At 41.0% G+C, this 13,799-nt stretch overlaps 1 protein-coding gene across 1 annotated transcript in view; it reads right to left on the reverse strand.

Annotated features, from left to right (window-relative positions):
- The window catches only part of grip1 (glutamate receptor interacting protein 1), a 401,866-nt gene extending 400,325 nt beyond the window's left edge, over positions 1 to 1,541 (reverse strand). Inside the window, exon 1 of the mRNA XM_066667721.1 lies at positions 1,365 to 1,541. Within this exon, the coding sequence (XP_066523818.1) occupies positions 1,365 to 1,416 (52 nt within the window). The 5' untranslated portion in view covers positions 1,417 to 1,541. The remainder of the gene's footprint in view (positions 1 to 1,364) is intronic.
- Between the last annotated feature and the right edge of the window lie 12,258 nt (positions 1,542 to 13,799).

Here is a 13,799-nt window from a genome sequence, read left to right on the forward strand (position 1 = left end):
AAGTGGGAAGATGGCAGCTGTCAAAATTACCCACAGATAATTCCCTCAATTAGGTGCGAGATAATCCTTCCAACAATGCCCATAATATCTAAACAGCTAGGCAGAGGGGTTTGCTTAACTTGTCTGGCCTGATTTATTTCCACATGCATGTTTTGCTTTCAACTGCCCCATTTATTTCAGTGCAACAACCTCCATAGAGTCTACGGTCAAGTGCACACTGCTTACTATTTCCCAGACCATGCACACAGTGCTGCCTACGTTTCAACTCGAATACATACATGGCTGAGCTGGATTAGATATCCCTCTCTTCTGAGCAATAGTGGACGAGTCTGGGCACAATAGAGCGTTAGGGAAAGCAACAAAGAGCATTTTGCATTAGCTACAAGTAGGAACCGGCGTTAAAACAACGAGTGAAAGCTTTAAGGATATGCCCTGCAGCCATGGATAGTTCCGAGCAGTAGACTAAGCATTCACTGCTGGGATAAGCCATTCATATACGCTTGTGTTTTGATCCAGGCGCCAGGCAATGCTTATACAAGTTTAAAAAGCAGAGGGAAAGGTCTGTTCTTCACGTTGTACCCACTGGCTAAAACCTGAATGGAATTGCATGACCACAGCCTGCAGGAAAATGTAGATAAGCACCGCTACGGAAGGCTGTTAGGCGACACGCTCTGTATGCATGTGGTATGTTACATGTCTAACATGGTCGTGCTTAGAATAGGAGCCACACTGCTTACTGTCTCCCGCTCTCGACATATGAGTGAATGAAGAAAGCAAAGCGGCCATATGGCCCAACAGCATGGTAATTAAAAACATGGAAAGAGAAGAAGCGAACAAGTGCAATGAGTGGGAAAATGTTTTAAAAAGCAGCTAAGAGCGGGCGACGCTTAAGTTGGCTTCCCAGTCGAATTTTCCATTCCACCTTAAACAGTGCCTCAGAGGCAGAAGCTCCATTCTGGCGCCACGGACAAGTGCACGGAGAGGGGGAAGAGAGAAAGGGAAGAGCGAGCACGCGAGGTGCGGGAATACAACCGTTGCCCTATTTAAGGTGGAACGGAAAATTCGAATAACTTCAGCACCGTTTAAGGTGGAACAGGATATTAGAATATGAAGCCAACTTCAGCACCCTTTAAGGTGGAACGGCAAATTTATACAAGGCAACTTCAGCTTCTTTGCTAAGCGGTTCTAGGCGGAGAACCGGCGGAAAAAGTTGACACAAAGGCGTGTTGGAGGCAGTCTTCACAGGTGTGGGTGTAAAAGCTGAAAAAACACCCACAAACTTTCTCTTGTACACGGACAAATTCGCCGGGCACCCAGCCGGTGCGCCTCGTGTGAAGGGAAAGGATGGAAAAGCGCTCCCTTACCTCCTTCTTCAGCTTGTAGACAGGCGGGGATGTTCTTCTTCCAGCCCGGCATGTTTACAGTATTCACACGGCGAGAAAAGACACTTTAAAGCTCACACACGTTTCAGCCCCTCAGCTTCCATTTCGCGTTCATTCTCCTTTTTCAGCAGCGGCGGCTTCGCTGTAATTCAACGCCGAGTCTCCCTCCTCCTCCTCCGCCTGGCTGTGGACTCCTCTCAGCTCTGAGCTCTGAGAGGGGAGAGAGACGGAGAGAAAGAGCAGTTAAGGTGGCAACTACAGCCATTCACACACATACACACACACACACTCACACGGGTTTGTTTCCATGCATTGTGGGGACGTCAAGAACGTTAAACTTATCTAGTTTCCCAACCCTAACCCTGACATTACCGCTACCTTAAATATATACCTTCACCCTAAAATGTGTTGATTTACGCTGAGGGGACCAGCTTGTGTTCACACGATATGAGCTTGTTTAAACAGATTTCGGTCCCCACAACATGAGTGAAACCTGTGTGTGCTTTCTTTCTCTCTCTCCCTCTCTCTCTCTCTCTCTCTCTCTCTCTCTCACACACACACACACGCACGAGACCGCTCCTTTCTCTCAGAACCAATACTACTTTTACACCACATTAAATTCATCTAATACCAGAATCCAAACGTCTACTCTACTCAGTTTCTGCTGCACCATGTGAGTATTAAAGGACTTTAAAGAGTAAACGTTGGCAGTAGGCACGGTCTGTGTCAGTGTTGTAGCTGAGTGGCCTCATTCATTCATTCATTCATAACATAGAGACTGCATGGCTGCAGCTTGGTCATATGTGCTGCCGCTTTTCTGCAAACAGTGAATGTTTTATTGAGTACAGGTTCATTCTCACCGTTTCAGATTAGACCACATTTGAATTAATGTTACAGAATAAAGAGAAGTACTTCTGTGTATGGAACAGTTTGGCTACAAACTAAATGTACGCCATTAACAACATACACACATGATGATCAAACAGCTGAGACAGGTTTGGTGTCCAGATTATACTTCTTCTTAACTTATAAAATGTAGATCATTAACCAGTAAACATTTAGCCGTTGATTCAACGTTGAAATAACCCAGTAAACAAGGAACGTCCCTGGACGTTCAAAATAGGTCTAAAAGTAGTCTGTCCGTCAAGGACATATTTTAAACGTCAATGGACGTCCAAATTCCATCTTAATAAGTTAGTTATCAAGTGGTGACCAATCGATAACGTCAGTGGACGTCCAAAACGCGTTTTATACAAGTAATTTATTTCGGGACCAATTAATAACGTCGATGGACGTCCAAAACACGTCTAATAGTCGTCTTTTCAATGTCTGTGTTTGGACGTCTTTTCAACTTTCATTTTCAACCTTAAGAGAACGTTGATTAGACGGCAGTCATTACGTTATTTCAACGTTGAATCAACGGCTAATTGTTTATTGGGAATGCAATGACTGCCGTCTAATCAACGTTCTCTTAAGGTTGAAAATGAAAGTTGGAAAGACGTCCAAACACAGACATTGAAAAGACGACTATTAGACGTATTTTGGACGTCCACTGACGTTATCGATTGGTCACCACTTAACTAACTCATTAAGATATATTTTGGACGTCCATTGACGTTTAAAATATGTTCTTGACGGACAGACTAGTTTTAGACCTATTTTGAACGTCCAGGGACGTTCCTTGTTTACTGGGACAGGATAATGGACATTAAAGCAAATAAATGATTATCGGACAATTCAAGATTAATTTAAAAATGAAACAAAGGACAAAACATCATATTATGGAACCAACACACTGTTCAGCACCACTCCCTGAACAACCAAGATAAAGGGGCTAAGCCATGCATGCACCTCATAGATCCCCCAGATAGAAGTTTGTATTTGGTTCGTTGGTGTTGTTTATTATGTGGATTTATTTTAATAGTGGTTATGTTTTTTGTGTTGTTTTGTGTATGGGGACATTGTTTCTGTCTTTTGAGAGAACTCATTCTCCCCATATGTCTTATGTCAAAGAGTTCAATTTCTTTTGTTTCATTTGTTCCAATCATGCACTGATTTGCTTTTTTCCCCTATTTTTTGCCAGAAGATGATCCTGCTGATGAGGTGACAATGCTCCAAGTCTCCACAGCTGTACATTACTTCTATCTAGACTGACAAGGAAGCCTACCACAGGCCCAGCAAGAAGGAGCTGGTGGTGGTGGACAGCAGTATGTAAGATACCACAGGTCCAAGAAGCCACACATAACATCAAAGAACTGTAGACTGCACAGGAGGCAGTTCTGCAGGTCCAGCGAGCCACATTCTCTGGTGACAGACTTTTGATGAAATGGAAGACAGTGCTGATGGTCAGTGCTCCATGACAGAAGTGAATTACTGTAGATTTATACCTAATGCATAGAGTAATTTTGTATTATTGTAATGTAGAGAGAATATTAATTCTTAAAGATCCTCAAAATACTCAAAAATTAACAAAGTGAAAATATCCTTTGTAGCAGAATCTATTGACTTTGACATATACTGGCCGTTTAATAAACAAATATTATTCTGTAGGCTTCACTAGTTGCTTTGTATGATTAATATCTCAATATCAGGTTAATAGCCTACTATTACCTTAGGGGGGTTGAAATTTATTGCCAGCCAATTGTGATGGATAATTCAGTAATGAACAAGCTCATGCTCACACGTGGAATTTTCTGGAGATGAATGAGTCAACTTTGCAAAGTCATATATCTTTACAGTGCGTTATAAAACGTGTTTATCAAAATCTATAACTGCATAACAAAGGGAACGCAACCTGGCAGGTGAAATCATCTTAAATCTGAAGTTGATGTATATGTGATACAATATTTCTCATTCTGACATTTTTGAACATTATCAGATTATTTCACATATTTCTGAATAGTGTTTACTCTACACAGCGAGTAGTGTGGAAACAGGCAAAAAGGCAGGATGCAGATGATCATAAGTCCGTGAGAAAACTGATAAAGACCAATTACTAGAAGTAAATAATAAATACAGAGAAAAGGAAAATGAAATCCTAGACTGAGAGAACAGACTACACAATAACAACAAGAACCACTATTAAAAAAACATAATGCAGCATAACCACAGCACAGAGACAAAGGCTTTATATACATGTGCATCTGTATCTACATGCACACACACACACACACACACACACACACACAAAAGCATGTAAAAATGAACACCTTGAACCAATGCATAACCATGGTTACTGACCACACCCAGTGAAAACACATGACCTGGTTGAGGCAAGGGATAAAACATTATTTACTGAAACAAGCTAACGTATTTACATCATGTCTTAAACATCATTATCTGCTGATAAACATTCTCAAAAAGTTTCTCTACAACTGTCCAATTGAGGTGAATCCCACGTCAATGTTTCTGCCCTTAAAGTAACCTTTTGGTAGTTTTGCTCCAGGGCTCCCCCTACAGTTGCAGAGAGTAGACTTTTAGAGCACTGTCCTGAAGTCAGAGGGGATGGTGAGAAATGGGGTCATATTTTCCTATCCTCCTCCAAAGGTTAGTAAGTACAGTTTCTGCAGTGCTGAGCCCAAAGTAGAAACAACAGAGGCTCTAGTCACCATACTACAGGTCAGTGAAGGATCATAGTAGTTCTGAAGCTGTAATTTGTAGCTGTTCCTATAAATGTAGTTTGCCCCTCTCTGTTTTAGCAATTCCCTTTTTTAGGAAGGGTTTGAACTCATGTTTGGAATATTGCTGTGAGAAATGAGTTGTACTCAGGCACAGAAGTCAGGTCAGGTCAGGTTCTGATGTTGGATGGTTAGTTCTAGATCACAAACATCACTCCAGTTTGTCTCAGAGATCCCAGAGATAGTGTTCAATCAACTGTACAACAGCCCAGTGCTGGGAAGCTTTATACATCACTAGCTGACTCTTGGCATTGCCGGACTGCATATTGCTGGATCTCTATATTAATATGGCTTGATTATTTTCATTTATTCATTCATTATCGGTAACCGCTTATCCAGTTAAGGGTCACGGTGGGTCCAGAGCCTACCTGGAATCATTGGGTGCAGGGTGGGGACACACCCTGGAGGGGGCACCAGTCCTTCACAGGGCAACACACACACATTCACTCAGGCACTGACTGCAAGGAGACTATTTTGGTGGCTATTGTGGCACACTTTTGAGTCGGACACTTTTGAGTTGCCAAGCCACCTACCAGCGTGTGTTTTTGGACTGTGGGAAGAAACCGGAGCACCCGGAGCAAACCAGACACCAGGAGAACACACCAAACTCCTCACAGACAATCACCCGGAGCGGGAATCGAACCCACAACCTCCAGGTCCCTGGAGATGTGTGACTGCAACACTACATACTGCGACACTGTTTTTTACAGTGGCAAGTAGAAAGCCTCCCAACATATCCTTAAAGCTGATACAAGCAAGCCACATGAAGAGGCACTGACTGCAAGGAGACTATTATGGTGGCTATTGTGGCATATCAGCGGCCTACTTTTACCACTAGTGCTTTGCCTCTTCATCCATTCCTCCCTTCCTCCCTATCACCCACCCTCCCCCAACGTTTTCTCACTCTATCAGCCCACTCAGGAGCCCAAGCAGCTTCATGCTGGCTGGAGCATACGCTGCAGGGCAAAGCCCGTCTCTAATGAGTGATGCTGGGCCAAGCAGGAAGAGGCAGGGTACAGTCCCAGTCTGACACTCATCCCTTCATCTATCCATCCATCCATTCATCCTGAGGCAACATCCAGAAGCACACAGTGCAAGATGTGGGGAAAGAAAAGTGAAGGGGCAAGTCTATTTGCTTAGGGGAATTGCCTGCTTTAGTGGTTCGCTAAGGGTTAAAGCATGATGGTGGAGGATGGTAGATGTAATACGCTAGTTGAACTAAACCACTGTCATACACAACAAGAAGGTTGAGTCTCTCTTTGCTAATCCCAGTTCTAGCTTTCACAGTATTAGAAAGGTCTATGTTATGGGTTTTTTTATAACATTTCCAGTCCTATTTTTCTGGCAGAAGTATTAACTGCAATTACCATCCAATGCATGATGTGGTTAATTCATTATTCTTTGTATTCAGTCAGGTGTGCTGGCAGAGAATACATTTATGTGATAGCTGGAGGCACTGTGAAGACCTTGTGACACACATTCTTTCGAGGTTCTCTCAGTGTGTGTGTGGGTTTCCTCCGGGTTATTGGGTTTCCTCCCACAATCCAAAACCAAATAGGTGTGAACTATCACCCTGTCCAGGGTGTGTCTATGCCTTGAATCAAGTGATTCTGGATAGGCTTTGGATCAATTGCAAACCTGAACAGGATGAAGCAGTTAAAATTAATTCATTAGTTTTTCGTTATTCTTTGTCTCTGTTCAGTGTCCTTTTCCTGTTCTCTGTTGGTCTTTTCCTAGTTCTTGGTCTGACCTTCTGTCCCAGTCTCTGTATTATTACTCAGGTTCTGTTAGGCCTGAGTTCCTTACTTTACTCTGTTTCTTGTCTTGGCTAAGTTTTTGGGTTTTGTCTATATTTATTTGTCTTTATTTTTATAGCCCTAGTTTACAGTGTCTGTATAATTCCTTTTAGCTGTGTATTTGATTCCTTTGTTATTCTCTATTTTAATAAACTGGCATCTTCGCATGTACGAAGTCTCTCTACACCAAACCTGACCGTATGTAAACCTTTAACTTGTTCAGGACAGTTTTACAGTTTATTGCTAAATTTTGTGGGTAGTTGTACTTTTCCGAATATGTTAAGATAAGGTTTAGTAATCTACTCCCCAACCTGAACCCATGTTGACCCACAAATAAATAAAAAGTAGATTTTTTACAGCATCAGGCTCTGGAAGTCCTGAAACAATCAGACTGCTGTATCTGATGTGTACTCGGTGCAGGAAAAGGAACAGTAGAAACAGAAATATCTGAAAAACACAAAGATAGCGTATCAAAAGTACTTTCCCATTTTATCTTCATTGCAATGCTTGGACTGTGAGATAGCTAGATGCAATTATATGAGCATACTTTAACCCCAAACTCTTCACTTGTATGCTGAGAAACTGCAACACATATTCATCACTCTGCTAGAAAAAAAACAGCATACCTTCCACTTTAGCATGCTGGTTTGCTACCCATCCAGTACGGCCACACCAGCTACACCAGCGTCAGATCAGCATAAACCAGCTGTATATATATTTTTTTCAGCAGTGTAGAGTAGGGACCCTAGTTAATCAACCTGTAGAATTCCCTAGATGCTTTGCTTTGTGTAAGTGGGCAGCAGGTGTTCACAGCAATAACATGGCTTTACTCTTCAGAAGTGACATAAATTATTTGATGCCCTGAGGCAGCCTAGGAGAGGTCATTTATAAGCCATATGAAGCAAGGGATAAAAAAACAGTGAAAAATAGAAATGCTTCTCTTTTTGAGAAAATATTGGAGCAGAATCTTGTAGAGATCATATAAAAAAGCATCAGTAATTGTTTAAACTAGCAGAGAAAACATCCTGTTGATTTCCTAGGGGGCCCTGGTTTACTGGAGACATTAATGTATTCCATTTACATCTTTTTTCTTCTTCTTCTTCTTCTTCAACCCTACATTTTGTTTTGTTGTTTGATGTTGGACCAGTGAACACCTTAAGCTAACATTATAATAGCCTCCACAAATTTCCACCTACAGACAGCTCAGCAGGTTGATGCACTGTGGAGCACTGGGGTGAATGCAGCAGGAAAAAATGGTTTTGTTATTGAAGCATGACATGTGAACATAAACCAAGTGGCCTCACATCCAGCTATTAGGACCTGAGGGGCCACAGTTCCATTCTAGCAACTTCTGTTGTTCCTCTTTGTCATTTCTGAGGGAGAGCTGAAGTTGTGTCATTAAAAGTAAAATTGTTTTGTGTGTGTTATTTTTTTTAATCCCACTTATCAGCTGTTTTTTCATTGTGCTGAATAATTAGCAAAATTAATGAACAATTAGTAGCTCATTAGCCAGCTAAGATTGGAATAAGCTCTGAATATTGGCTCAGTTCATAATTCACCTTCAAGAACGTCTTAATGACCTTCCTCGAATGCTTACTATTACTGAAATTGCAGGCCCTAAAAGTTCTTGTGGTATGGGTGGGTGTTGCCATGGATGTACAGTTTCCCCCAAAGTATTTACCTTCCACGTAATTGAACTTGTCATCTAGCTTGTGCATGAAGCACTCTATCTGGAACTGCACAGGCAGATAGTGAAGCAATTATTGTCACTGTTTGACTGATATTAATGCAAACTGGTTGTTTCCTGGAAACCCTTATGTGATAAATCATCAAGGCAACATTTTTGCTGCTGTCTCAGCGGTGAATACGGAGAGTGTAAAAATCAGAGACGATGGCAAAGTTGCCAGTGAAATATTTGTCTGGTTTTTATTAATTGTACAATTTTCTAAAGCAATCTCAAGAATTGCACATGGTTGAGGCCCAGCTGTTGTGTCAGGGATGCAAATGTGAAGAAATGAACTTCAGCAAGAACAAGATATTAGTGATAATAAATGTAAACAGGCTTCATCAATATGAGTAAATAGGTCTGTCTACACATATATTTCTCATACACTGTTTAGAAATCACACAGTAGCCACTGATATTGGTGACCTCTTTGGCCATTGAGAGTACAAACTGGACGCATTGATTTTGCAATGAAAACATATGCATTCAGCTAAAAACATTATAATAATATTGTCTATTTAATTCATTTATTCATTCATTTTCTTTAACTGCTTCATCTTGTTTAGGGTCAGAGTGGGTCCGGAGCCTACCCAGAATCTTTGGGTGCAAGGTGGGAAGGCACACTACACTGTGTTCCAGCCATCATAGGACATCACACACTCACCTAGGCACTCATACTTAATCATATGCACATATATAGTAAATCGTTTTTGGACTGTGAGCAGAAACTGGAGGAAACATATAAAGACACAGGGATAACACACCAAACTCCTCACAGACATTCACCTAAGACAATGGAGCTGTGTTACCCCTCATGCTGCCCTTGATTATAATAATGATATATTAATAAATAATAATAATATGTTGGCATAGTGGTGCAGCAGGTAGTGTCGCTGTCACACAGCTCCAGGGTCCTAAGGTTGTAGGTTCGAGTCCCGCTGTCTGTCTGTGAGGAGCTTGGTGTGTTCTCTCTGTGTCCGTGTGGGTTTCCTCCGGATGCTCCAGTTTCCTTTGACTGTCCATAAACACACGTTGATAGGTGGACTGGCGACTCAAAAGTGTCCATAGGTGTGACTGTGTGAGTGAATGTGTGAATGTGTGTTGCCCTGCAAAGGACTGGTGCCTCCTCCAGGGTGTGTTCCTGCCTTACATCCAATGATTCCGGGTAGGCTCCGGACCCACCGCAACCCTGAACTGGAAAAGAGGTTACAGATAATTAATGAATTAATTAATTAATGGTAATTATTAATGCTGTTATTGTTGTTAAAACACATTATATCCGGGTTGGTGTGCTCTTTGCCTTACATTATCCAATAACTTCTAAAATAACAGGAGTCTTTGGTGTTTGCAATGTTAGCCTCATAGCTCCTGAGCCAGCGTAAAGGAGAAGAATCTGGACGTCCAGACTGACTACATTTTTTTAAATTTGCTTATTCATTATTCATAAATTTGATTATTGACTATTCTTGTGAATAAGCTATTCGGCTACATTCAAATATTACAGCACTGTCTTTCAACTCAGATGATTATTACATCATTTTTATACAGTTTACAAAAAGCATTTTGAGTTAAAAATCAATGGCAAAACGCCAGTCTCTGTAGAGGAGGGCAGGGCCACATGGGAACCAAAAACCACTCAGAAGTGTGTTTATTTTTGGATCAAAGACACCCTAAAATGAATGGAAGTGAAAGAAGAGCTTCTCTCAGATGTTCCTCTCACGTCTCAGGAGTTCACATCCACAGTGGAAAATAAATGCTGGGGGGGCCTGGTTTTGACAATGTTCTCTAATGTGCCACTACAGTAAACTACATTATGTAACTATATAATCAAGTGACCAGAATGATGACATTTTCCTCTGTCAGCTGTCAATGCTAATAGTAGTCTTCCAGCCAAGTCTGATTCATGACTCTGACCTTTCAAATTGAAGATCCCTAGCTTAGAATTTCCTGCTATTTTACTGTGCAGAGGCCACAATCATCTGTGCTTAGCATCTGAAATAATACTGGTTAATCTGGGTACTTTATCAATCAGAATGCAGTGAAAGTCATGTACAGCTATAATTTGACTCCGTAAATGGCCAAGACCTCCTGTGGATCCAGACTTAGGTCCATAACTCCTATAATTTAAAAAAATTCAGTGAGTTTGCAAATGCTTTCTATGTATGGTAAATATTTGTTTTACAAATCCTTAAAAAATGCTTAGTACATGTTCATTTGTATAAATAAATAAATACATGAATTAATCAATTAATTTATAAAGCCAGTTTAACACAATTTCCCCCATACCCCAGTTGGGGTTGACGAATTAAGACATGTTTGAAGTCCAATTATTTTGTTCATCACTGGAAATGTGAAGCTAATGTTGCTACCCCACACTAGTTGCCAATAGATGTCCATTTCACTCAAACTGATCACCAGATTCAACAGAAATTGATGTTGTGATCTGGAAGCAGTCTGTGTGAGCTGGGAAATGTTTTGAGGGTGTATTTCCAGAAATTATTTGGATGATTTTGTTTATTAGCAATGCTCACTTTATGACACCAGCTACACAAAATGTCTTGTCTAAACAGCTACAGCTAGAGTATTTGCTTTATTTGATCTATTTCTTGTTTGTATTTTAGGACAATTCTGTATCTATTAATTTACTCACAACATAATGGGAAGCCATTGTGCCAATTATTCATTCATTCATTCATTCATTGTCTGTAACTGCTCATCCAGTCCAGGAATTAGTTCCAATTAGATAAGCACAGAAATACAAGAATATATTATTTTGATTTGGCTGTGACTCCCCAAAATATATATTAATAGATATGTTAGCAGTGGATTAGCATTGATTCCAGAATGAATGGCTCCCTGCTCCTTCTGGTGGAAATTCAAGGCTCACTGGGACAGGTACCTGACCAGAGATATAAAGAAATTCCAGCAGCTCATGCTTTTTCTGTGACAGCTCAGGAAATTTGGGCTGCCTTAAGCACTGCTGGTCCACCGCCATAACAGAATCAATCATAAAATCCTCCAGCTCAGTCTGGTTTACTCAGTATCTTCACACACCAAGCATACAAAAATAGAGAGTAAATCATCAGCTGCAGGCGCTCAAGCTGATCCTCAGTGAGGAAAAGGGCAGGAAAAAAATCTCATGGCTGACCACTCATTCCCTAGTCATTCACATCCCTAACATATTATTATTATTATTATCAGAACATAACCTTGTGTTTTTATAAAAGGAGGGGAAAACTTCAAATGTTTTGCTAAAAAAGAAAAGCATGTTCCCGGTATGTTATTTTTCCAAAGCTTGCCCTTTCACCTTTTCCCATGCCCTTAAGGTCACTTTGCTTAAAACCAAGTGTTGGCATGAAGAGTATAAATCATCAGGCACTGGCCAATGTAGCAACATGACTTATTCTCTGCAGTGATGGAGCAAGATGCATAAGTTGAGATGTAGACACTTTTGTAAATACTTTAAAGATGCACACCCAATCATCCAATAACACTACCCCATGTTAGTAATGTCCTCATAACTCGGTGGCATCAAATTCTCACTGAAATGTCCCAATATCTAGTGTAAAAAAATATCTCTGAAGATCTAAAAGCAGAAGAAATTTGCAATTTCAGTTATGTTGGATTAGTATGTGACCTTGTGGACACATTCTATTGGTCCATTCATCTAAAATTATGGCACATTGTAAAAGCCTTTTGGTATGTTCAAAATAGTAAAAATAAACTGAAAATATTACACAAGTTTTGTATGTTAGAGTACATTTATTGAGCTGATCACCTGCAAAGGACTATGGATTATTTAAGTGGGCGGCATGGTGGTGCAACACACGATGTCGCAGTCACACAGCTCCAGGGACCTGGAGGTTGAGGATTCAAGTCCCACTCTGGGTGACTGTCTATGAGGAGTTTGGTGTGTTCTCCCCATGTCCGTGTGGGTTTCCTCCCGGGTTCTCCGGTTTCCTCCCACGGTCCAAAAACATGCGTTGGTAGCTGGGTTGGCAACTCAAAAATGTCTGTAGGTGTGAGTGAATGTGTGTTGCCCTGTGAGGAACTGGCGTCCCCTCTAGGGTGTGTTCCTGCCTTGTGCCCAAGGATTCCCACTAGGCTCCAGATATACCGCGACCCTGAACTGGATAAGCAGTTACAGATAATGAATGAATGAATAAACTATTATGACCTGAGATGTATATACAGTATGTTCCTATATTTTTCGAGATGCATGGTGCATAGCAGCTTGAGAGAGAAAGGAAGAAAGAATAAAGAGCTAACAAAGAAAAAATGCACAACATTTGCTGGCTGAGAAGCTGGCAAAAGATAATTTACCCCAAACAAATCCCAGGCATGAGGTTGGACTGAATCCTCTGCTGGAAAAAGGCCTGAGTCTATTCTACAAATGCCTGCCTGACACAAAGTGATTCACGGGCCAGTGGCAGCGCTTCAAGTCTCTGAGGGCAATCAAAGGCAATATGATTTCTGCTTCAATCAGAGCGCTTTAGTGCCCATTACACCACTTGTTTGTGCAGTGGAATAAAACACCAGTGTCAATCGCCTTCCCCTTCGCAGCCAGCAAAGCTGTTGAGGGATCATATTAAATGAGCAATAGGTTGTTTTACAACCATAAAAGTAGCAAACAATATTAATGAATATGGTTTATTGTTATTTCTTTTATACTCCATAGAATGGCTCCCCTACATGTGGGCAGCCATGCTTTAAAAAATACAGAATCTCTTCTACATCCAGGCCACAAGGTGTCAGTAAAATAGCTGTTTCATACCCTGAAGAAGAATTATTAGACAAAAGGCCTGATTGCTCCTTTAAAAAAGAGGACAGGGCCCAGGAGCTAAAGAACAAATAAAAAAGCCAGAACAAAACACAGGCAGCCATGCTATCGTTCCAGATAGTGTACAGGGACACAAGCTGTCAAAAAAATGTTCGAAGAGGGGAAACGATGCGCTGTTGACTATGTGAGGTGATCTCAGGGCTCTAACAGCTATTGCACCACTCCTGAAGATGACCCACTCCTTTGGATGCTCCTTCATGTGATCCTGCCTTTGGTGGAAAAGGCATTTACAACTGTATTTTAACAAATCTACAAATTGGGGTGGTGAGTGTTACACTTCAAGCTGCATTTTCACCCTTTGCAGTTATAATATTTGTGTTATAATGTACCATAATAAATATTTACATGTTTGATTTCCAAATAGGGTTGCATTTCACAC

Source organism: Hoplias malabaricus, chromosome 4 (genome assembly GCF_029633855.1).
Source record: "Hoplias malabaricus isolate fHopMal1 chromosome 4, fHopMal1.hap1, whole genome shotgun sequence".
Lineage (NCBI taxonomy): Eukaryota > Metazoa > Chordata > Actinopteri > Characiformes > Erythrinidae > Hoplias > Hoplias malabaricus.